This window comes from Cyrtonyx montezumae, unplaced genomic scaffold (assembly GCF_038088225.1).
Source record: "Cyrtonyx montezumae isolate F1298 unplaced genomic scaffold, pur_monq_1.0 scaffold_5, whole genome shotgun sequence".
Taxonomy (NCBI): domain Eukaryota; kingdom Metazoa; phylum Chordata; class Aves; order Galliformes; family Odontophoridae; genus Cyrtonyx; species Cyrtonyx montezumae.
Window position 1 is genome coordinate 7,079,814 of NW_027072056.1, and position 26,768 is coordinate 7,106,581.

The window sequence follows — 26,768 nt, forward strand, 5'->3', positions numbered from 1 at the left end:
CAATCGATGTCTTTAAACTCTTTGTCTCACTAAAACATCTGGCAAAGCAGTGCCAGGCACAGCTTCAAGAAAGAGCACCTTGGCCTCCTTTTTCCATTTCATCAGGCCTCATTAAACATGGACAACTGCAGAGCTGTCAATAAAGCTCCAGCGTGTGAGCTGTGAAGCCCTTCAGATAAGTCTCTTGTTGTTGATCTTTACCTATCTGAAAGACAAGTTATAATGCAGAGTAAACTCCTGGGCTGTGTAAGTTTGGGCTCAGAAATAAAGCACACACTTTCCTGTGACAGTTGTATATGCTGTGACCACTAATTGCTTCTTTCAGCAGTTGTGGGCATGTCTCCTGTTGCTGTAGCCAGTTTATACAAGCACCAGCACCTAGGACAACCCTTACTTCTTGACTGCCCAGCTCTTCCTGATCATTTATCATTATAGATCAGGTGTTTTTATAGCTTGTGAGACAAAAGTCAACAGTCCGCAAGACACAGCAGCCGCTTGAAATATCCGTCATCTGCTCCTTTCTCTCTCTCTTCTCCTTTCTGTGCATGTTTAGCATTACAATGGGGTTTTAATAAGCCATCTGATTTGGTAAACAATTCTTAATTTATTTACTCGGGCAAGACTCCTTTGACTTTAGTGGGAGTTCTGCCAAGCTAGGGATCCTGGACTGGTGCCAGTGATAAAATGCCCATTTTACTGGCATGTACGATTTCCTATTTAGCTGCCAAAGAACCCTGGTTACCAGCTTCACAATAGGCTTTGTTTCCTCACCACAGAGAACAATACAATGGATATTTCCTCTTCTCTCCAGAAAGGAGTTAAGCAAAGAGGTCCAGTTACTGCTGGCAGAATGTGGGAAAACTGATGCGTGCAGGTGCCACTATATGGGCTCAGGGCTTCTCTTCCAAAAACTGCCATGTAAGAACTCTGCTGCACCATGTATCCTGACACATTATTCCATCTTCTCTCCTATGCTGTGGTGCAGACAATATCCCATGTGTCCACTCATTCTTTCAAGATAAAAAGAAAAACTCCACTGTGAATACCAGAAGGTTGTCTGACAGTTTGACAGGGAAGAAATCCGACCAGAGAAATATGTAATTTTGTCATTGGCTCAACTGCTGGATTTCTTACTCTGGTAGTCCTCTAATTTACTCCATTGACTCTACAGAACTGAGTCCTGACTAACCGAATCAAAGCCCCCACTTAATTGAATGAACATCCCAGGTAATTTAAGGCTCTGAGAGAAAATCAGAAGACAACTAATAAACAGTTGCTGTATTTAAAAGAAAGATGAATTTAAGTCTACTGATTATAAGCACACCATGTCAAATTACTCCTGTCTCCTCTCTTAAAGCTATAACCACTCCCTCTTATTCAGCGTTCCCTTGATTCCCCCAGTCTGTCTGCACAGGCGAAGAAAGAGAGCCTTCTCCTTTGGGATGCCTGTCATACACAAGCCTCTGGCAGCAATTGAGGAACTATTTCCCCCGTGTACCTGGAGAAGAAAAATCATTGCCTCCATGCTGTCTACCCGCTGCTCTGATACTGCAGCTGCCATACTGCACCGTACAAGACATTCTGACGTACTGTTTATTATAATGAACAATCTTTTATGGTGCTTTAAGAACAAAATAATTTGATAAATGTGAGAACATATAGAAAGGTGCAGAAGAATTATTATGCCATAAATCTTGTTTCTGAAGATCGGAGGCTGCACTGGCAGATACTTCATGTTACAGAGAGTGGGCTTCTACATCATAGCTTAGACTGACTCAGTGCCAAAACAAATATCCTGGGGAGAAAGCATGGCACAGTCAGTGCACAGCTTCCTACAGCGTACCAGCCACCTTAGGACCATGTGATGTATCCCACTTTCCTCTTCTTCTATGTAAAAGCCAGAACAGTGATAATCAGTGTCTATCTGGAAATTTAGAAGAGGCACAAGCTAAGCTGAAGGAAAAAGAGCACATTTGTTTATTTAGAAGTATAAACAATCATAATAAACATATGCTCAAATAATCAGCTCCTATGTAATTACTCCTTCACAAGCACAGTTATTAAGTAGGTAAATTCATTCTTTTCTGAAAATGCAGGTCAAATATTCCTCTCTTAGATAAATAATGTGCAACAGCAGACTGAGCTAAGGGCGTATAGTAGACCGTAACACTTATGAAATCAAAGTGTTGAGACCTTTCCAACCTTTTTTAAAACCTCGACCTTGGAAACAGATAAGGACAGTGTTATTTTAACGTGCATTCAAATTTTAACAGCAGCCACACAGCTCTAGTGGAATCCACATCGAGTTTCCACTGTAGATTGCTCATCATTTCATTATGGTTCATTATGCTGATAACTGTCAGAAAGCATTAGTAGCAGGGGCCTTGAGTAATAGCACTGAAATGGTAATTTAAAAACAATATACTTTCTGGAGGAAATACAGCAGTGCGCTAAATTCAATTAGAAGAGGTGAATGTAAAGACAACTAAGTGACATTTGCTGTATCAAGTCAGGTTCTTCGATTTCTTGATAACTTGAACTGGAGAAAGCCCTCTCAAAGCAGACACTTTTCTCTTGCATTTCACTGAATTTACCCTCATTATCTCTAAGCTTCTCGGGTATAAACTGTCTTAAATGCAACTGTTTCAGAAATATTTCAGGCCACGCCAAAATACCAATCAACCAGTCACTGTTTGGGTGGAACAACAGACTAAATTTTTCAGGGTCACTTACTGAGACAAATTTCAAGCCGGACAGCCTGGTAATCTCTATTTTGTAGAAGGCTCCCAATTAAAAATCATTAATAATCTGAATCGAACGGACAACATAAACAATACAAAACCGTCCCATATTTGCTCATAATGTGAGTATTGTTTGTTAAGAAGCAGTTTGAGAACCTGACTCATTAACAGTGGGGACATGGGACCAACACCCATTAGTCTGGGTGGCAAGTGCACCTGCCTGCATCAGGCTCCCTACCACATTCTCACAGAGAAGGAAACTCCAGAATGAGGATCGTGGTTGAGACTGACTATTAATCAGCCGTATGGATTTGTGTGCTGGTAAGGCAATTTATTCCCCATTGGACTACTAACTGTATGAAAGGCCCATCTCTTCAGCAAGTACTAAAATATAAAGCAGGTTTGAAAAGTTGCCTTAATGCAACTTTTGCAATGCTTCCAGAAGGGAAAATATTTGTGTTTGCCTCAGTTTGTGCTCAAATGAACCTGAGGTCAATCATACCAGCTCCACACCCAAACACACAGCTGACAAGTCCGCTGTGCTTCAGAATTCCAAGTCTAAAATCCCGGCACAGGTCAATGAGGCAGATCCAGGGCGGCTCTGCAGCTTGGCGGTGACAGACTCAATGATTATTATTCCCATGAGGCAAGCACAAAGGAGAAGAGGCATCAGTTAAGTATGTGCAAGTCAGGGTGTCTATGCCTGGCTTTCTGACACCACCCGCTGTCTCCTACACTCATGTCCAGCCACATTCTGCCCTTTCCTGTAGATTTAGGGCAGACATAACCGTTCACTTCAGCAGAGCTAAACAGAGCAGAATGCTAAACACAGAGCCTGAGCTATTTGTTTAGATTGGATGCCTGACTGAACTGAACGTTAGGCACAGTTTTTACAACTCAACAACGGACAGAAATGTCAGACAGTGGTGCTCTGGAATCAGAAAACTCTGGAGTGTCTCTTCAGTGAGAAAGGAAAGGGAATTCACTGATTCCTCTTCATCCACTGGGATGGAAGTCATAACAGTCCTCCCCTCCCAACCTAGAAGGCAAGATAAGCGATGAGGCCAGACAGCCTATTAGCAAAGGAAATCAATAGCCAAGGGTCAAAGCTTTACAAAAACACATCCTAAGAAGCCTGAAGTTCTTCATCTTAAAAACTGTTTAGAAATAACAAAGAAAGGATCAATCCTCTGTCCATTCCAGGTGTTCTCCCCAAATTACCTAATGTTACTTTTATTCACCTGGTCTAATAGTTCTCCAAGTGAACAGAAAGCTGATTTTACAAGCCAGTGGAGCACAGTCTATCTTTCTGCTAGAAGAATGGATCTCTGATACTGTGTTTTATTTCTTCATTAGTGTGCCGTCACACTGAGCGATTACTAAATGCAGGGCCGAATGAGAATACCAGGGTTAAAGAGAGCATAATGAACAAAGAAGGTGCCTGATTATTATGGCTGTCAGCACAAGGGAATCGGGTTTGTCACCTGGTTTAACCAACTGCTAAGAACTGATTAGAGTGTGAATCCGTCTGAAAGAACTTCTGATGTCTATGCTCCCTTCTGTCTCCACATCTCGGCAGGAGAGGCAGACAAACGAGGAGTTTCTTCTGGAGGGCCTCCCTCCAGCACAGGCCCTTCAAATGGCTCCTGGCACTTGCCTCAAACATGTAGGAATAAGGCAACTTGGTGTGGCAAAGGACGCTCCTCCAAGAGCCTCCTGACCCCATTCTTGTGCCAGGCCCCATGGGGACTGCACCTAGGGCCTGCACAGGGGCCACCACCACAGCCATACTCTAGCAGTGAAGAGAAGGTATGAGCGAAGCAGCCCCACCAGCCAGCACCAGAATAACTTTTGAGTCTTTCTTCATGTTGGATCACAGAAAAAGCAGCTCTTAAGTACTGGTGAAAATTCAGGGCTATGTAATGGGACACCCAGAGAGAGGCCTGTTTCCCAGGGCCAGGCGGCCATGGGATTGTGCTGTTGGCTTGCCTCTGTGCATCACGTCCTCTGAGAGTGCTGCAGAGATGAAGACCGTGGCAAGCACCATGGCCCTTGCTCTCAATTTTACACTCTTTATATTTTCAGTGTAGAAGACCAAGACAGGGGACCTCAACTTTGACTGACCTCCAAATACCAAAGTGGGGAAGGGTGCCAGGAGCGGGTCCAAGACTTGAGAAAAAAGGGCTAAGCTTGCAGGAGTACATTTTGCAATGTAAGCAAACATACGTATCACTTGCTCACAATTCCCCCATCTGGAATTATTTTGCTCTCTCCTCGTACTTCACTCCTGCACATGCCTATTTAAATTCAGCCAGCTGATTCCTAATTCGATTTCTATTTGGTCAGTGTATCAGTCTCTACAACCAAGGCTTTACAAGAAATTTTTGCTGGTATAATGCTATTTAGAGTGCATCTTTCAAACAATAGTTTTATTGTCGCTGAAGACGTTTTCCCTGTCAAAATGGTCATTTCAAATCTTCTAGTGTGAATGGTGTCACAGAAAGCACAATCCTACCAGACTTCAGCGAGGTTTCATAGCACAGCTAGACTTCTATCCCCAATCAGCATTTGGCAAGGGATATGGGGACCTCTCTGCTTTCCTACTAAGCTAAAGCAGCTGCTCCTGACTATACCCAGACCTGCTTAACCACCCCCCAGCAAAACTCCCAGCTGAAAGGAAGATCACTGAGGAAGAGCTGGAATCACAGGGTGTGGGAAAGGGATGAGTGCTGCTGAGTTACGGACATACTTTATTTCTGCCTTGTAAGGGAGAAATTAAGACTGAAACAAATGTGAGTCATCTCTCCAAAATGAATTTGGAATATATTAAAATGTTGCAAAAGAAGTATCTCAGCCTTCTCTCTCACAGACACACACACTACATAAATACACAGCTGAACTCCAAAAATCTGGAAGCATTTTCAATAGCTTTCAGAGAAAGTCACACATGGATATCCCCCAGTAAAATACAGCCCTTTCACTTATTGTTTCAAACCGCTCTGCTCCTATAGAAACGAAAACCAAAGCACTAGATGATCACGATTTAACACCAGGGCATGTCTAGAGTCTCAGGTCTTTGGCTGACTAACCCATTAACCAACACACAGGACAAGGAGCTGTTCCAGTAACTCGGCGGGTGTGCTCAGCGTGCTACGCCTTTTGTTTCTCATGCTGAAAATGTTCTGGTGGAACTGAAGCATAATTCCATTTGCTGTGCATGATGTATTTATATACAAAGGATGTATTTATGTACAAAGGATAAAATAAACCATACTTTTTTTTTTTTCATTTCATTATGGTTTGAGATTTCTTACTACCATCCCTTTTGGAGGAACACTCCTATGTTCCTAAAGGCCATCAGCAATAGCTTGTGCAAATTATAACATTTCATGAAATTATAACATATTTACTCCATATCATACAATTATGAAAAAGGTTGCCACAATTTCTAGAAATATCAATAATTTAAAGATGAAAGGAGATGTCATCCACTAGACAGGTCCTCAGACTGGAAATTAGAGCTGTAATTACACCCAACTCCATTACTGAAGTTTGCAAGTCACTCCTCTTGCAGCTACTCATTTATTTAGACTGTAATCTCTCAGTGCAACCATGTCACTGTTAGGAATTCAGGGCTGAAAACTGGTGTTTTCTCTCCCAGAAGTGTGATTCAAAATGCAAACCACCTCTGCAAAGGGCTACAAGAGCTAAGGAGCACTGCTATCAGAAGCAGGACTTCTTAGACACGGCTCTCCAAACAATGTGTCATCCACACAGATTTGAAGAAAGACAGAAGAAATAGGTGATGAAAAGAGAAGAGACTGTTCAAATAGCAACTTACGAGTGCAGGGCATGGATGCAGCATCATATTCAGCTCGGAAAAAGCCCCGATCACAGGTGCAGGAGGTAGAGCCTTCCCAGATGGAGTAGCTGTGAGGCGGGCATTTGGCACACGCAACATCTGTCGAGAGAGCCTTGTAGTATCCGATTTTGCAAGCTAGAGAGAGGGACAGGAAGGGAGAGTGTTACTTGCTCAGGCTGTGACCATAAATCTCTGTCTTACTTATTCAAAATCAAGGCAGCAGGCATTTCAAAAAGATCTAATGATGTCCTCTTAGCCCTAGGTGAAGAATTAACAATCATCACACTCTTAATGAGTACTCCTATGTCAGGAGATACCGATTTCTAATTCCAACAAGAGCCATTTTAAAAGCTGGCTTAGAGATGGCAAAAAAAAAAATTATGGACTTGTGTTGACACTGCCAGAAAATCAGCTGGCTCTTTGTGCTTACTGTGGAGCTGCACACTGTTACCCCACATCCACCTGCATTCACATACACCACAGCACACAACAAAAGGGTGCAATTGCTTCATTCTATGACCACTTAAGGAATGGCAGCTGACAGCCAGACCCTGCCAATTTTTAAGAGGGAGTGGGACAGGAACCCACTGCGATTGGCAGCGAGGCCATGTGCCTGACATGCCCGGAAATGGCTCATCTCCCTCATGGAAAGGCGGAATTAATTTGGCTCCTGCTCCCCAGCAGAGGAAATCAGCAGCACTCTCCCCTCCCCGAAGCCAGGACTCATCAGTGACTGCACCACTGGCATGAGGTCCCATGTGCGGCTTGGCAAGCTTTCCATGACATCATCTTTGTAAGTGCAATGCTTACACGGATGGGTACTTTTACATCACTTGGAAAAAACTCATTAGTATCATTAATAACACATTTTAACGGTGGCTAAGGCGCATGCCATCTCAGAAATTTCTCCCTTGGCTCGAGATAAAAGCCAACCACCACCCTGCTTTCAGCACTATGGACAAGAGAGAAAACACGTAAGCATGCAAACATGTAAAAAGGAAAGGTAGTTCCTGGCATTTGCTGCACTACTCCCGCTCGTGTCTGGCCACTGATCACTGCCCTAACACCAGGCACCCTCACACACTGCCATTTATCACTGCCCCAGTCCCACAGTCCCATCTCCCTGCCCAGCACAGCACGCTGCTCCCATCCGGCCCTGCCCAGCCCAGGCTCCTTCTCCCGCTCACCTTCCATCAGCTTCTCTCCTTTCCCTCCTTCCTTAATGAAGCTGTCCATAATGAGAGCGGGGAGGGGTTTAGGAACACATTTATAAACCAGCAAGTTGCTTCCCTCGTTAACCAAAGCCATTTCTGGAATTTCCCTAACGAGCCCTAACTTTACGACGTGCCGTGCGCCATCTGCAGAAGCGCTGGGAGACCGGCCCGCTTTGGCTGCCACTGGACCAGAGAATCTTATAAAAACACATTGCTCAAATGACTAAGATTTATGCTTCCGGAGTTTACACGCACCGCGCAATTAGATAAGGTTCAACTCGCAAGGTGCTTTCTGGCCCTGCTTCAAATGGCCTTGGGGTTTCGAGGACAATCAGAAACCGCAGCGCTGGCAGGAGGAGCGGCGGGGCCAGGCCAGCCCGCACACGGCACAGCGGCGTGCCCCCAGCAAGGCACAGCCCCCGGGCACAGCCACGGCCTCTGCTTGTGAAGTGAATGGATTAGGAAAAGGGAAAAAAATAAAGAAAATTAACTTTCCTCTGTTTGCTGTGATTTGCAATATGTGGTGAACGAGCTGTGCTATTGCTACAAGTCCTGTGCAGCCAACTGAACAGCAGCCGGTTCTGAGCTGAGGTCTCCGTCCTGGTTCTGCTCTTGTGCCTCAGCCCAGCAGCACTGCCAGCACAGAAACACAGGATCCATGCACAAGGAGTGGGAAATAAGAGTCCAAGAGGAGAGCACGCTAACTTCTTCCATCTGTTATTCAAGGGTTTGAAAAAAAAAGCACATGAACTCTAACATTATTTTACTATGACCAAGATTGTTCACAGAAGTTATTAAACGAAGAGCTACGTTTCGCATTTTCCCAGCTTAGAGCTCTCTGAGATAGCAGTGTTGTACACAGTGGCAAGCTCTGCACTGACTGCAGTGTGGGACTAAAAAAATGGCACAGTTCTGGGAATCCTTCCTCTGCTCAGACCCTTCACAGGGAATAGATGGATGCGGTGAGTACTGCAAGGTCAACAGACAAGGATTTTTTCTCCTTTGTTTCAAGCACTGTATTTTGCTTTCTACTGTATTAAGCCACAATCATTAATATTTCAAGACCTGAAGAAGGCTCTCCCAGCGCAGTGGCTGCTCCAAAACGCACACAGCCATTATGCTCCAGCTGCACAGGCTGAGCCATCAGCTGTCTTCATTTGGTGTGCTCTGAGATTCACCACATTTCAGCACGCGGCACAAAGCCGCGCTAGAGAACACGCTGCATTTCACCAACAATCTTTGCTCCAGAGCTCGGTGTCACTGTCACTTCTTGGTTACATCTAATCCTGCAAGGGCAGCTCCAGACAAAGCCCTGCAGCCCAGCAGAGCCAGGCCAGGCAGCACATGGGCCACCTTGCTGCTCATCAGCTGGCTCAGCAAGTGTCTTTTTTTCTTTTTAAGAACAAATCTCATTGATTCTAAATGAACACTGGCTTGAAATAATCACGATATCTTGGAGTTACCACGTTAAAATCTATTTAGTTTATATTTCCCCTAAAGCCAGGCAGGAATTGTCCAATGCTGCCACACAGCACTACGTGGTTTCTTTTTTGAAACAAACCTGATGGAAGGGATATGTGTCAGAGCTGCAAAACGTGCTCAGAGGAATTATGGAATTTCAGTCAAATCTCCATGTAAATTTTCTCAAGCTGTTTTTCAGACTTCATTTCTCATTAAAACCTGATTTTCAGACTTTTATGGTTTCTTTCTTTTTTTTTTTTTTAAAGGGAGGTGGGGGGGGGAAGCATGTGTGGGCTGGGAAGTTTGCTTGTGTGCTCCTGCCAAATGCTGAATTCTCCATTAGAAAATTTCAGCCAGCAATTTCAGAATTTCATACGGATGGAGTTCTAGTCACATACTTATTTTATAGCGACTAAAAAGGATTAAATATTGTTTTAACTATTTTTAAATAAGCTTTGATTTTTTTTTTTTCTCTCTGATTCTGGGAGAAAATCTTAACAAGAGAAGTCCACTTGAGCATTTTAAGCTGGACAAGAGGATGGAGCAATGCTATCCAGGCTGCAGAGCCCCTTACAAACCCCAGCGCTGACTGTGCCCCCATCAAGGTGTTCTGCGAGGGATGAGGTCCACCTGGACACAGCCACAATGGGGTCAGCAGTGGATGTTATCGTGGGCACACGAGTAATGTCGCTGACAGCCCACGGGTGAAAAGTCTGAGGAGACAACTTTGAGGAAAAAACCAAGAATAATATCCTTGGTTAAATGAAGGACAAAGCAGATAATTTCAGAAAAAAAAATACATCAGTATTTTTCCTTATAAATTTCAGTCCAAAGAGAAATTTGTGTATCAAACAGTTTGATAGCACATTATATCTTTTGTCATCAGCAGTTATTTTTTCCACTGTTTCTGTCTGTGTGAAAATATTTTAAGCTCGTGTTTTAATTGCACCCTTAGGAATAAAAAGTTACTTTTATTTTCCCCCTCTAATGTTCCTCCTACTCTTTAAAAGGATGGATTTTCTCCCTCAGATTGTAACAAAACCACATCTGCCACATAAGTAGGCAGCATCTTCTCAGCTCTCTTTTACTGTTATTACCATTTCTGAGCAGATTTTTGTGTGTTAATTATAGAACCCAATTGTTTGGATAGTCTCTTTTGATGAGCTTTCTGCCCCGCACCATGAACTCCTCTGTTATTGTACAGCTGTTTGAGTTCCAAATGCTCATCAGGGTTTTCTAATTGTCAAGCTGTCCCAGCGACTAGTTCTTTTGACCTAAAAGTCAAAGAAAGGGAGTCACCCTTGTCTCCCCGACATGAATGCCAGGGGAGCCCCAGCGGCCCCCCTAATGCCTACGAGACAATGCCTTTCCAGATCATTGCCACTACAAGCATAATTGGTTTTGGGTGAAATGAGAAGATTTTAAATAGGATGAATTAATGAGTTTCTTGTAAAATTAAGTCGTTCTCCGGGTCCAATCTAATTACTCACTGTAATGCCCCTGAGGGTGATAAATAAAGATCCTTAGAAGCCAGAGGGAAAAAAGAAAAAAAAAAGTGCCTTCTCTTCAGTCTTTCTTACAAGTCAGGTTGCAGAATTAGATGCAACCTACCAAATAATGTTTCAAGTAAGGTCACATTCCTTTGATGTTCCTGCTGCAATATCTTTACTGCCTATCTCACCTCCTTTTAAAATTGACTGTATGATTCCTACAAATTGAGTTCCACATCTTTAACCCCTCTCTCCAACAAGCAAAGCATTATTTCCACACACCACGCCTGTATTTCTATAGCATTAACGGCAAGTGGAAGCACAAGCAGTCCCTCTAAAGATGATTCTGGGACGTTGGAGCAGTTTCCCTCCTTGTGCTGGCTCAGCCTAGACTGAACCCATGGCAAGGTGGGGACAGAGGATGGTCTCAGTGACTGGTGGCTGAATTGTTCAGGTTTTGCTCCTCAGGGACAGGAAGCTCAGTTGCCTACACCTGGCAGAAGCTGAAAGATGAGAGGAGCAGGCAGCCAGGGAGATCTCTACTGTGGGACTGGTCCACCAGCACCATCCAAGGTCTCCTGCATCCTTGGAAGAAAAGGGATGAGGCACAGACCGCTGCCAATTGCCACAGCCTTTCAAAGGTGGCAGTGAATGGCTGCTCCCCCCATCAGCAGCCAAAGCTCCTGGTGCTCAGAGAGACATCACATCTGGACCCACGTGTTAATGTATTCAGGTGCCCCCTAACTCAGTCTCCTGTGACACTTCCAGGCCTGAAAGGCCGGGCAGCCAGCCTAACCAGCAAAAACCAAGGCAAAGAAGGCATTCAGGACCTCAGCCCTTCTTGGGCACTGCGTCACTGAGCAGTGGGACCACTTTTCTCCCAGTCTACCTTGCAGTGCCTGCACGTACAAGTGTCCTTCACAGCCCCTGGTGGGTCCAACTGCAGCCAAGCTTTGGCTTTCCTTATTTAACTTCTATCTCATGCACGTGAAATACAATTATGCTGGTAGCCCAATCACAGTAAAAGCTAAAATTCACTTTTTTTCCATCAATCACTGTTTTCTAAGGAAATTAGTCAGCCAAAAGCATGGAAGGAACAACTAAATACATACAAGATTCATATATTAAATAAGTTCAAAAGGCAGACAAGAGGAAAAGCCAAACAATTAAAAGTTAGCTTTTATTCTAAAAGCCATTAAGAATTATTCTGAAGTTTGCTATACAGCTGATAGATCAACTGCTTAGTGAAAAGTCAGCACTTTCCACGAGCTATGAAAATCCCAGGCTGCTCTGCTCTCTGCAGGAAGAAGTCTGCTAGGACCAGCAATGACAAGCGGAGCGGCCGGCACTGTGGCAGCGGAAATAGGAAGGGCTGCTTGTCCTGCCAGGGCTGCAGGACGCCCTGCCCTGCCCCGCAGAGAAGTAAAGCACACACAGCTCCTTCGTGCCCACGGGGTTTAATGCACAGCGATGTGCTGCTGAGGTGGGGAAACAGCACCTCGATGGTTTAAAAAAATAATAATTAACTTTTCATTAATTTACAAACCCAGTTAGAATTAAAATTAGGATGTTCTCCTGGTACGATAAGACCTTCTCAAAAGCAGAAATTGGGCTGCTCTCCTTTGTTTAGTGCAGACAATCCTAGTTCTGCCAGCACACCTGCACAAGTGCTGAGAGCATCCTTAACGCAGCAGCGAGTTCAGTGTCCGGGTGCTCTCCGGCTCCAGCTGCTCGTGCTGTCACTGTGCTCTGTCACAGACCTCATCCAATTTTGAAAGCTTAGTTACCTTTCTGCAAGCTGTGAGATTTATGAGATGAGTCAACTAATCAGTTTCAAATAATTACTCAATTAGAAAAACAAGCTGACAGTTTCCCTTGAACAGAAGCAGCAAGAGGAGAATCGCTAAACTAAGAGATTTTAAGTCAGAGGGTTTTTGTTTGTTTGTTTTTTGTTTTTTTAAGGAGAAAGAAAAATGACAGCATGATGCTTTCGTTCGTTTGTTTAAGCAACTAGATTTTATAGAAAAAATATGAATGAAGTGTTAAAATATACAGTGAAAGCCAGTTAATTGCCCTGAATCTCCACATTAACAAGCCCTAATCCTGCTTACAAACTCCTCTCCCCCACCGTGTAAAAGCACTGATGGGAACAGAGATCCTCAAAGCACTGTCCAGCCAGCCGGGGATTATCTCTCATCTCCTAAATCTTGACAACTCTGTAAAAAGCCAATTAAACGTCCTAAATTAGATAAAGCCTGAGACAGAGCACTGTAGCAGCTTGACACCGAAAGGTCCAAATCTTCCAACACATAGCCCCAACATCACCATTTAACACATCTGTTTGCTCCTAAGTGCCATCATCCGAAGGCAGAAGAAAGTACTGATTAAAGCATTAAAGATAACTAAGAAGTTATTTTCAATTATTTAATATATGCTAATGAGACATTGCAATTTGCCTTAAGTAATTATTACATTAATCCCCTCCAAGGAATTTCCTATTGACAAGAATTTGTGGATTCATTCTGCATATAAATCCTTCAATGCTGTTTCCTTTGTGCAAGTGGAATGCCACTCACTGCAGCAGAGCTGTAATGTTTTCTGCTCCTGTTTGAACTCCTATCATGACTGCAGGAGCCAAGTCCTTCAGCCAATTGGAAACTACAGCTTCTTCTGTGTGTGTACACACACACATATACATAGTTTTTTCATTTTTAGCCTTTGGTTAACTGTGAACCAGCCGGAACAAAGTTCAAGCTGACAGCTCTGGAGCTACAGCAAGATGCCTTAATATGGTTTAATCATCACATCCTCTCTAAATGGCCGTACAACATGACTTTAAAAAAAAAAAAAAAAAGCTATTTTTGCCCGGAGAATTGCTTGACACAAAGGTTTTGGAAGATGCCTAAATATAGACAGTTCTGATGAGATCAGGGTCTAAGCAAGATAACAACTCCACACTATTTTTGACCGTTTCACAAAGACGCTGGAACACAATGGCTTCAAGCAGATGCTGCTGCTTTGGCTCTCCCCAGCACTAGAGGAAATGGAGGAGGTACTTCTGAGAGGCTCCCATCAACAGCACTGTAAAAAACTATCAATCCTCTCCTAAGTAGTACATCAATCAAAACGGTGCAGCGCAAATCATGATCCATTAAGTACTTCACACTTGATTACCCATGACATTTTAGAGAGGGTCATACATTGATGAGTTACTTCTCTCTTCTTTGCCCTTTGCTATTTGGAGCGCACGACCACTTTTAGTTCATTACTGATGCAAAGATTATCATGAAGCTTAATTTCAACAAGACTGGAAAACAGCAACTCAATTGTTTGTCTTTTTCTCTTTAAATTCCCAAGCTGTACATTTCTCCATTCTATGCAGATCGCACATTTTCAGAAGAAGTGCACAACATGGATGCTGTGCAAGTGCCCCTTATTTGAACCTGGCATCCTCCACCAAAGATGTTTTGAAAATGAAGAACTCAAACCACTCACCACTTCTCCAGATACCTGTTTTTACCCAATTCTGAAGATGAGGTTACAGATTTGTTCCAAACCCATATCCAGTTCACAAAACCAACAATACACAGATAGGCATCTTGGAGTTATCCTTACATGTGCTGTCACTTAAGGCCTGGTGCTTCACAGCAAGGTGTAATCTCACGGCTACGAGGTTTCTGTGAGGTCTCTATACAACAGTTCCTGGTACTGTCAGACTCTGAGAACAGCTTCCTAACCTTCCTCTTGCATTCACAGGGATGATGTGTACCACCATTTAAAGAGGAAACATCGTTCTTTTGCTTTCCTGCAGGTCTGCCCTCACCTGCTTAGTAAATTTCAGGTCATCTCCCTGGGGATCATGGATGCAGACAGTCCCCTCCCAGAGGAGCTAATGGTATGAAAGCAGCAGTGAAGGGAAATCAGGGCTGTTCCTCCAGGTCCACTTCACTGACCTGTACAACTCCACAGACACCCAAACTGTAAACCAATATCCCCGCCTCAGTTTATGCATTTATAAAGCGGCAATAAAATTCACAACAGAAACACTGAAAAGCTGTTGTGAGGTTTAATTAAGCAATGAGTGTGTACAGAGCACCCTGAGATCTCCACATAACAAGGCACCCATGTGAGAGAAGAGGCTATTGCTTCTGATGAAATGAACTCATGGCAGCAGCCTGGCACACTCAGCAGGGAATTAGCTGGGCTGCCTCTGTCCTCCCCAGGCAGTGCAAAGGGAGCCTGCAGAGGCTGCTTACCTGCTCTCTAGCACCACAGGCTTTGGCTGGATGGACAGGAGGAAGGCAAAGAAATGCCAGCACAGGCTGAAAGCTTGGATCTGTGAAGCTGCCCCTGTTTAAAAATCAAAGGAGCAGGGAGACTGTTCCTGTCAACAAGCCCTTCAGTAGGGAGGAATAATTTAGCAAGAATAGGTGGAACGTCCCACCTTGGGGTGATCTGGGAGGCTGTGAGGGGAAATGCATTCTGGCAGTTCCTACATTCTTTTGTCAAACTCCTCTCGTCTGGGAAAGAACAGAGTGCCAGAAGCCCTTGCAGGTAAATACCCTGGCTGTTCCAAGTTCACTTGATTTAGAGAGATAGCATGTTTATCTGGATGTTTGGAAAGTTATTAATGAGATCAGCAAATCCTTTCCACGTATAAATTATAAATCACCTTCAGCAATATCATGTAAATTATCAAGTCAAGTGAGAACATGCTTATTTATCCGCGACGGTCTTTTACCACCAATGAATAGAAGCAAGAGAGGGAAGCACCTGTGGAAAAAGACATCATTGGCAGCACTGGGGCACAGCATTAGGTCACAAGTGGCAGCAGGACCCCTGGCTGGGGATCATTTGTCACAGCAGTGCGAAGGAAGTGCCAGCTCAGGCACAGCCCAGGGAGAGCAGCAGAGGTGCAGGTTGTACTGCAGGACCCAGCAGGGACACTTCCACTACAGTGCAATGGTGGGATGTGCTTGCCATGCCAAGAGCTGGGCCCCAGTGAGCCCAGTGTCCCCAGCAGTGCAGCAACAGCTCCTCAGGGGCTTAGCTAACAGCCAGTGCTGCTGAAGAAGAGTCCTCTCCCCTGTGGATGGGGGAACTCCAGAGCCAGCACCAGCCAGAGCTGTGGCCAGGCCCCAGGACACAACACGGGGATGGGCAGAGCCAGTCTGCAGGGCCTGTACCCACCACGGGGATGCTGGCAGAAAGGCCTCCCGTCCCGCTGCTGTGTGATGTCACATGGCTGCTAATTAGGGGAAAGTGGCAAAACAAACACAGTTTTGCTTGTAGTCTGGAAAAGCATCCATCTCCTGCAAAAATACTGGCAAAGAAGCCTAACAATAACATCGCACTTTTGGCTCAGAAGCCCTCATAGCTGACACAATTGAGCTATTCAAATATCTACATGATACGTAAATGAGCGCAAGATAATAAACAAAGTCATTGCGGTAAGCAGCAGCTATTTAGAAATGGCCAAAAGCACCACTGACTTCAATCCAGGCCACAAAAATTCACTCTGGGAAAGAAACCTGGCCCTGAGTCTGGCCAAGGCCTCGGCGCTCCATGCCGGCCTGTGACTCACATCCTTCCCATCGGCCGTGCTCTTCCTGGTCTGATAAGCTCTATCAGTTCTTGGCTCTCATAAGCACAACTTATCTAGTCTCACTACATCGTATCAAGATTTGATTCTGCCTCAACAATTAACAGAATGCTATCACTGGTATCCCAGTTGCATCTTGGATAGCCCAGGAGACTGAGGCATTGTCCATTAGGTAACGTCACGCCTGCATGACACAGACACTCGGGTGTGCAAGGCCATCTTCTCTTTTCCTCACACACATTTCACTTTTCCCATAAGTCCCAAATGTACAGAGTAACCTCTGCTTCCAAACCTCAGCCAAGAAGAAACCGTTCCCCCTTCTCTCTCTCCCTTTGTTACTATCTGTCAGATCATCTCAAATTAGATAACTGCATCCTCAGGAGCTCCACTGCCTTCCCAGTGTTTCAGTGACTGTCAAGCTTCACACAGTAAAAGGCACCATGCGACTACAGATGGATGAAGAGCCTAGAAGCCTTCTAATGGCCATCAGAGGCTTCCCCCTGGTGTCCACCCCACAGCAGCACTACCTGCTCTTTGCCTCCCACCACCAAAGTCTAGTCACCATCAATCTGTTAGGTGCACCAGACAGGACCACTGCTGGCTTCAGTCTTCAATCACAGCATCACTACATTACCAAAATCCATATTAGCCTATCAGGAAAACATACTGGTGAATACTGGTGCTTAGATCAGCATATTGATTTTCTGTGTACTTGCAATCACTCCAAAAACTTTTCCTTGCCTGCATTCAGTTGTTTAGAAATATACATGCAAACACACAGATAAGAATTTTCTAACAACCTAAAAAAGTACTCTGTGCACAGTGAAAATTTGGGGCAGCTGGGCAACACAGTGAAGGACAAGCAGGGCTGCAACGTGCTGGCTGTGGTGCGTCTGACATGTCAAGTTTATTCTTGAGATGTATATTTCCTTTGTGAAGGTGCAGTCAAACAGCAGCCACTAATGGGCCAGTAAATTTGCACTATGCCAGGCTGAGCTCTGGATGCATGAGATCAGCCACAAACAGGGGGAGGGGGAAGATGGATATTTCACCATATTTTATTTTTATGCATTTGCTTACCTTTTGTGAATGTGCCACTTATATAGAGCTATTTTTTAAGTTGTGCCCAACTCATTATGGTACATAAGCAATCTTTCGAAAGACTCATATGAATCACCTTTGTCAACAGTAAGTGGGTTTTGACATTGTGAACACTTAGTGACATTACTCAGAAATACACAAACACGCCTGCTCCCCTGCACAGTCATTTCAGGACATCAGAAGGGTACGAACTGTGAACATGCAACAGAAGGAGAGAAAATTATGGGTCTAAATTAGAAGTCCCCTCCCCCAGATTGTCTTAAAGCACCAAGAAAGGTCGCTTCCACATAGGAACATTTACACTGGGCTCATCCTTGGGCTTAAAAACCTGCTCATGATGTCCCCGTCCTCCCAAGCCATGGAGGTGAGGCAGCAGCCTGCTGGCCCAGGCTGTGACCCACTCCAGTTACCCACCATGGCATGCCCAGTAAGATGCCATGGGCAGGGGTGGCCCATAGCAGTTCTTGTCGCTGCAACATACAGGATACTCGAACAGTGACCAGAGATGCTGACTACACAAGACAGAAGAGATGGCTGTTCCACTATAAGCACTCCCAGAACTGCTAAGGAGCAGTCTCAGCATCCAAATACTTTAATAGTTACCTGAACACTTGCAGAGTTGACGCTGACTCAGAAACCAACTGCACTCAAAATCCTGCAATTGGGGATTAACCGTGCTGCCTGCGAGCTCATCCACCCTGCTACATGCACAGCAAATGACAAAAAGCATTTGCAATTCAAAGCACTCACAGATTCAGGGTCGCAGTTTTCCTATCTCAAGAGTTCTCCATATACGCAAAATTCAGAGCGTAGATTCTGACAGATTGATTTTTTAGCATCTATCTCAGGATACCAAATAAGAAAGCAATCATTATTTCAGCTTCTTGAGGGGGACTTCCCTGTCAATATGCGCCGGTGATTTGTTAAACAAAATGTTTTGCCGTAAATCACATGGAAATGTGAACTCAGCAAATGCCAGAGGCAATGACAGGATATAAATGACAATTAGAAAGGTGTGTCCGGATGCTTGAGGTATGAGCAATGATAAAGCGCTTGTGAAATTTCACCTGCCTGGATTGGGACAGAGGTTGTGGCCTTGGAGAGAAAAAAAAAAAATTAGATGTGCTAATTAAAAAGAAAAATATATGTCTGAGTTGACATCCAAATATTCCAGCCTCAGCAGGGAATAAAACCTACAGATTGTGGGAATTAGTCTGAATCAGACCTCATTAAATGGTCACGGCAAGGTTGGAGAAAGAATACAAGCCAATGGTTGCTGCAGACATCTTCCCAGCTGGTGAAAAGACCAAATTCTTTTCACACAATCACTCATTTGCACTCATGGGCTTCTAAAACGGATTTAGCAGATCTCTGCTCACCTTCTCTAAGCTGCTTTTGACTTTTTAGAAAATATATGAAACTGATAACAAGCCTCTCAAATTCTGGGAAAGAAAAGCAGACAGGCATACACTTTAGCTGATTAAATGTTTAACATGAACAGCATCCATTACCATCGCCAGCAGCTCGCGATGACTAACAAAGAAGAACATGAAATCACATTACTGCATTCAGCAAACCTTCAGAACGCACCACTTTTCACAGTCAAAAATAGCATACCTTCCAAGCCCAGGCTTCGTCAGCCCATTCTGTCAGCAGTAAAAGCTGTTTTCTAGGCCACAGCGCTTTCCATTAGTGCAATGTGATTTGCCACTGCATTTTTAGAAAGCTGAGGTGAACGTGTGATACAGAGGGGCAGCGAGTAATCCAGAAATGAAAGTCTCCAACTCCCTGTGTAGGGCAAGGTCATGGAACAGCTGCCTACGGAAACCCCCACGCACAGTCACCTGCACACCACGCGCCAGTGTGTGCTCCAGCAGCTTTCCACTAAAGGTATTTCAAATAAACGGTGATACAGCCCCACCAAACGACTTAAAAATGTGGACATAATGACTTCTCATGGGGCTTTATATGCTTCTGCTTATGAATGCATCACCTGGGCGGTTTTATCTCTCAAATTAGTTGATTCTTGAGAAGTTCCAATTTGTTACTCATGCCGTTTGAGCGATATCTGCTCCTGGTAACAGGGAAAGGAAAACAAGCCATAACAAAGCTGCCCGGTATTTTCAAAGCTGCGGTGCAATAGTTATCTAGAATAAAGTCCAGCCTGAATATTTGTAAGAAGTGTCAAACCATACAGAAGCAGTGATGAAAGAACTGGCGGCATATTTTGACAGAGAAGATAATCATTTATAAGCTACCAGCAAACTAAACAAAAATTAACAAGCTCCATAAACCAATTAAAATGTAAAATGGATATAATGACTCAGCAGCCCGATCACTACTCTCATAAAACCAGCTTAATAACATACGGGCCAAGTCTTCTCACATCAGCACCAACATAAATTTAAGCAGCAAATTGAAACTCTCATCATTAATGGAGTTTCACTGATGTAAAAGCTGGAAGATGGGAGAATCAGACCCAAGGGCTGCGTGAAGAGAAGACAGACATGAAATGAGATCTGAGCAATGCACTGTGATGAGGGTGGCTGGGCTCATGTCTGCGCGGGTTGGGGGCCAGCTACCAGGAATGTGCTGCAATACCAAAATCTGTCTGAAGGCACTGTCACTCTCATTTAAGCATCTACGTACATCCTTCCTGGCAGTGGGGAAAAAAAGAAAGCCTGGAATGATGGCCTAAATATTCTCCAGTGGGTTTAAAAATAAAATAATAAAAAAAAAAAAAAGAAAAAAGAAAACAAGCACAGAAGGGACAGAGCACTGCATATAGTCCCTGCTTCAGTACGGAGCCCAGCCTCATTACTAGGGAGGACAGCTGTCCCTTGCTCCGACCCCTTTCTGCATTTGGCAGATGACGCTGCTTACAACTTGCTGTATGTACCACGGGCTCAGGAAACAATTCCACTTCTGGACTTGAAGTTTCAAACATGCTGTAAGTCTGACCACAATGAAGAGCTGCCCACGTCTCCCAGACAGCAAGGAAGGCTTTTTCAGTGTTTAAGGTAATCAATAAGCACGCCATGCATATCTAAAGCCATCTTTGTATCATTTCTTTCACAGCCTTAGGTAACGAGGCACGTACTAACTGGGTGCTATCCCACGCTGAGGGCTCCGTGCTTTTCGGAAAGGCCATGGCTGGTGCTGCACCCCTGGCCCTTCAGTAACTCCCTGTGAATCAGGAACACAGCGGGTCGCTTACAGGATGAGCTTCAAGCACACTCAGTTATCACAGGAAGATTTGAGCAGTGGCCCAGAACCACAAGGCAAGCTGAAGTGCTGAGATTTAGCAATCTTTACCTGCCAGACATCACTGACCGTTTGAGAGCAGCTTTTAACTTTGGATGATGAGTTCAAAAACCAACTAGGTGCTGCTCTGGCGATACCCGTGACCAAAGCTGCGCAACAGATGAAGGAGCTATTGCTCATCACACACTATCAGAGTTCCCCCCGGAACTCAGAACATTAGAGCTGCACTGCACAGCGATCTGGGACACCGTGTGCCTTCAGAGAAGGCAGGCAGGATGTTCAGGCTAACAGCACAGCCCATGAATCAGAAAGCTTCCAGAGCTGGCTCTGAAGGGAGCAGCCGGCAGCGGGCAGGGCGGAGGCTGCAATCTCTCCTTCGTTCCTCCACACCCTCACACCCTCCCCGGGGCTGCACCTCGAGCTGGCGAAGCGGAGCCACCCTGAGGAGGAAGCCCAGCCCCGCTGAAATCAGGGGCTGCTCAAGGAGCCCCGGGCTCCAGGGATTAAAGGAGGCGGCCTCGGGCTCCTCCTGGTCTGTGCTCACCGGCGCTGGCTCCTCGGAGCAGAAATCCTGCTGAGGGCAGCGGCAGCCGCCTGGGAGCCGTGTGCTGCAGGCAGAGGACGGGCTGGCGGCTGATGCAGGGCCTGCAGCACTGCCACTCCTGCCTCCACCAACACCTGGCCCGCTCTCCCCTTCCTTCCCTTTCACGATTTTTGGATCAAACTAGCCTATCCGTAACAGTTCAAGCACCTCAATCTGCCATTTATGTAGCTGCTGGCCGTGCTGCAGGAGGTTCCCAGCAGTCAGCAGCTATATATGTCTGGTAACACTGTCCCACAGTGTATTCACCATACCTTGCCTTCCCTTCTCCTCAACATGAAATTTTCTTACGCCACTGCAAAATAAATGCAGAGAACCAGAAAGACATTTCTTTCCTTTAAAGGCCTTCTGCTGACAACAGGAAATTATTTTTGGTGACTATGTTTTTTTAGGGTTGAGCAATCACATTGGTTTACAACAATCCCCTTTCAGCTCTCCAGTATTCCCGTGTCCCTTTGGCACAGAAACAAGCAGACCCGGCTCCCACACGCTCTCCTGGTGCTCAGCCCAGCCTGCAGCCCTGCCATGGGCTGCCATCGCTGCTCAGGTCACTCCTGCTGACCACAGCCCTTCTCCTGCTGCCATCTCCTCGTTGCTTCCAGGCTCTCAGCAGCGGCCCCACAGAACAGCCTCGGGTCCAAACATGACTAATTCTTTACGTTTCAAGTCATACATGGAGATTCCCTGACACGTAATGGCTTCCTGCATCACTCTGTGTAGCTGACGTTTATCTTCAGAGAAGAGTTCCTAGCCATGTCTTCGGGCAATTAGAAACACAGATTACTTTCCCCTTTCCCCTCCCACAGCCCCAGGCCAGCGGTGCCCATGAGCACAGCCCACTGAGGCACAGTGAAAGAACACATTCAGCCTGTTCAGGCTCTAGGAAAGTTTTTATCAGCTAAGAAACCTAGAAACGTTCGTATTAAAGTCAGTACAATCTGCCACTTCTGGTTTATGAAAACCTAAGACCCTGTGTGCTGCTAGAACTCACTTCATGGCTCAGAACAGCCTCCCTGGTTCTGCACTGAGCTTAGATCACACTACCCAACAAAATGAGTGCTGCAGACTGAAGTTACTCTTTGATCTGGTAAATAATAAATCCATAGTGAATTCAGGTTCAGTTACAGTGTTTAGATGTTTGACCATAGCAAGTTAGTGACAAGTGCCACTTCACACAGAGAATATTCATTAACATGCACAAGTTACAAAAAAGGTCCTCAGGCTCATCAAAAAGTATTTTGGCAGTTTTATGCAGGCTTTTATATGTATTCGTCAATACATTAGATTACAGTTCTAGTTACTATGAGCAACCCACTACTACAAAGAAATTTCTAGTTCTGTATGCTGAAAAGTAAAATTTGCTTCACTGATATCCGTGTGCTTCCATGCATATTCACAAATGCAGTCGTTGCTACCTCCAAAATTTCATTTGCATGCAAAATACCTCTGGTGCAAATTACCAATAACATAAGGGAGCCCATGAAATGTTAAAGACTTCAAAGGATGAGAGAAAAACTATTTGCATTTTGGGACTGGTCCAAAGCACATTAAAGTCAAGGGGAGTCTTTCCATTGGCCGCAACAGATGTTCTGACTTGAAGTTTTGATGCAAGTTATTGACATAACAGTAGCCAACAAGACCACAAAATCAATTTTCCAAAGAAATCAAATATTAACTTTGACAAACACTGGTTTACTGCTTTTTGCCATGGCAGTTTTCTCCCAGTTTCTCCTGGGACAGTCTTTGCTACATCTCCTGCTGCCTGCAATGCATCTTTCTGTCCTGGTACCCCACGTTCACTCCAGTTTTTATACCTACATGTTTCTCTCCATTGTTGCTGACTTTTAAACTCTTCTCACATCTGCAGATACCTGACCTTGTAATAGTGTTATCTAATTTCACAAGATTTATGTCACTTAAGAGGCAAGTACCTATAAAGGATGCCATTACAATTGTCAGAATGTTTTGATGGATCCCTAACTATAGGGCATACAGATACCAACTGCTCTCAGTTTCTGAAAAACTGCTAGTGGCTTTCAGGATGAGAACAGACAAGATTTTCTAGAGCTTATTTGCGAATGATCAGCTTAATCAATATTGCTTCAGTGATCTATGCTCCATCCAAACAACACTTCAATGCAACTTCTCATCTGGTTAAACATAGCAACGCCCTTTACAACAGGGCAGAAATACTGTTCAAGGATGAGAAGCAGAATGTGGTATAATAAGAAAAGGAACCGGACTTGCTTGAATACAGGTACTACGTAGAGAAATAATGCCATGTTTATTTAAATAAGCTTGAATAATTTATTCATTTTAGAAGGGAACATTTTTCCTGGCATGACCCAAAAGGAAATGAACTAGTAAGAGGAGTATTTCTCTAACAAAAACACCCTCAACAAACGCCATATCTATTCTGTGTGCGTAACCAGTAAACAAAATCAACCCCACAGCAACAGAACAAAAAAAAAAAGCACTAGGAAGTAGTGTACATTTTTCTTCTTCACTATACTTCAAAGTCATAAGCACTCCTCATATTTCATAGTAAGAGCTTTTATTTCTTGGTTCACACAGCTCAGGTAATGATATCGTAACTCAGAGGAGGTGCAAGGCTTGCTATAGCTCTGACCTCGTAAACAATTTTAATGTCCCTTTTCTACATCCCAACTCATGGAGGACCATACCTGAGCAGCCAGCTCCTCCTTAGCAGGAACCTGCTCATTCAGCTTGTAAGCGAGCACATGCTGCACATTAAGACCAACCTAGGTGCACAGAAGAGGTTGCCATCTGCACACAGGAGGCCATCTTGCAAGCTGAGAAATTCGCCAAATACCTGAGCTGCGTGGGTGGGAATGCAAAATTAAGTCAAAACACAGCTCAGACTCACAGAGCAGAGCACACAGCACCGCATCTGAACGATGTGGCAGAGGCATCACCAGCTCCAAACTGCCTACCCTGGCTCTGGTCAGTGGGAGCCACCTGCCCAGTGAACTGGGACTCTGAAATGCAGGGACAGGGCTCCAGAGCCTGCTCGGACTGAAACTGCTCCTCTTGGAGAAAAGGGGCTGCAAGAGATTGAGATCAGGTCTCTATTTCTAGGTCAGACCTCAAAGGGCTGCATCGTAGCTACAACGTACAGATGGAGGGATCCCATAGCAACTGTGCAAGAGCATTTACTGCAAAAGGCAGATGAGCACCCTGGTCTGTTCCCCTGTGCCACAGGAGGACAACCTGTACCCGGACCACGCTACAAGAACGTCCACCAGCTTGTTCTGAAAATCCCCGATGGAGTGATCATTCCACGTCCCAGGGCAATCTGCACTGGTGGTACAGATCTCCATGACTGCAGTTTTTGTCCTCAGGTCTCATTCAGCTTGCTCTTTTTGCTACTTAAGCCCACTATTTCCTGCTTATTACCAGCTCCATCTTTATAACAAACTTGTACACACCTCTGCTTTAAGAAGAGTGGTATTTCAAGATCTCTTCACAAGTCCAAAATTCAAACTCCTTGAAGAGAGTGGAGCAGTGAGTGCTAACACAGCCCTCGTGCCCTTTTGGCCTGTGTATCCAGGAATTAAGGTCTGGACTAGTTAAAAAGACACCGCCTAGTATTTCAAGTATTTCCTTCTGGAATTAAGCCAAAAACATGCCAGGTGATAGGAACAGGAAAATCAGAATCTACTACCTTCTGAAAAAGCTTTTTGAGGAGCAAAAAGGAAAAGCACTCCTTTAAAGAAAACTCATTTCCCCTTATCACATGTACTTATCTGTTATCAAAGGTCTACTTGCAAGATTCATGTCTGCTGAATTCAGGGCATTAAACAATTTGCTTCAAGAAATGATATGCACGCTGGATGAAGGATGCAGGAATTATGAGCTAATGCAGAAAGAAAAGACAGTCAGACAGTGCTGCACAATCTTCACAGTAACTCTACACACCGTCGGTAACGTGCGTGCTTCAAATATAATTCTATACCAGGCTTTCGTTTCTCAAGAGAGCTTCCACAAAAGGCAAAAAACAACACAAGGGGATGAGGACAGGGGACATTATCTCAACACAGTTGTGAGGTCTGATTCTCTGAGTGCTTCTTTCATACAACTCGTCCATGCCCCCCCTGCTGCAGCTGACAACTTCCCTGTCCAGAATCCATCAGGGCAGCAGCACCAGCCAGCACCATGCCTACACGCCGTGGAAAAACTGCTGGGAAACATCAAAAGCCTTGTTCCAATTATTGCCATTGCTGTGGTGGGCAAGAACAGCAAGTCTTCGGTCTTTTTGATCATGGGGAACAGTAGGTAAGTTGCCAGGCATCACATTCACTTACTCCAGATCGTTTTATAATGGGCAAATGCTGCTCTCCGTTGTACTCTAACACTCCCCAATTACTCTGCCCAAGAGACAGAGCTATAATATTTGATCTAATTGCATTTAAAAGCCCAAATAAGGCTCTTGCAATCTAAGCTGAGACAGGTAAGTTTCTTCTGTGCCCTACCCACAAGTTGCTGTGACACAATACTTATTACAAATTCAAGTTATTCCTTCCAGACACCTATCTTCCTCGTTATTCAGCAGGCTGAAGGGCAGTTTGCTGTCGTTTATGACAGAGGCACAGAGACAACTGAATAGCAATTACTCAGCATTTGTTAAAACGAAGACCTCACCTTTAATAATTGCACAGTCACATTTCTTTGTGCAGGGTCAACCAGAAGTCCGGAAGGGAGACTTGCTGATTGACACAAATATGTTTGTATTTCAAAGGGCAAACTACAAAGTCAAATAAAAGGCAATGTTTGCTCAAGAGTTAACTGAGCCATTTGGCATTCGCAAAGAGCTCAACAATCCCACGGAAAAATGTCTGTCCTTTGCTCTGCCACAGTGCATTTTTAACTCAAACTTTAATACAGGTGTACACAGAGGTCACATTACCATGATCCCTGCAGAAGGTTAGCCAAACGCACAACCACAAGAAAGGACTTAATAGTGACCTTTGAAGAAGCAAAGCAACATGGTGGGCAGAGCTCGCAGCTCTTTCCCACAACCATGCCCTCAGTGAGCAGGCAACTGCTAAAAGCTCAGCCCAAGTTACAGCTACAGAGCACCTCTGCTGGCATGGAAGAGCAGACCAAACTCAACAAAATGGGAAGAAAGACAAAGAGGAGACTTTCTCACACCTTCATATAACAATTACGGTTCATCCTGAACTCAGAAGTCCAGCCCTGCATAGCCACTGTTCAGTGCAGCCTATCAGGAAGGAGACAGGATCCTCAGTAAGGCCACACACTGCTCCTGGGATTGCACTGCTCCTGCTAAGACAAGGGCATACCCCTGTGGTCATGGCCCCACAGTGCTGGATCAGCCCCTGGGTGCACCCACTCAACTTCCCCCAGGGCCCACACAGCTCACTGCTCCCAGCAGGCTCTGCCTCCTGCCA

General features: G+C 44.8%; 1 protein-coding gene across 2 annotated transcripts in view; it reads right to left on the reverse strand.

Annotated features, from left to right (window-relative positions):
• The window catches only part of EPHA4 (EPH receptor A4), a 90,598-nt gene that overhangs the window by 49,241 nt on the left and 14,589 nt on the right, over positions 1-26,768 (reverse strand). For both annotated transcript variants that reach the window (XM_065748237.1, XM_065748236.1), the window contains one exon: positions 6,583-6,738. In XM_065748237.1, coding sequence (XP_065604309.1) covers positions 6,583-6,738 — 156 coding nt within the window. The remainder of the gene's footprint in view (positions 1-6,582; positions 6,739-26,768) is intronic.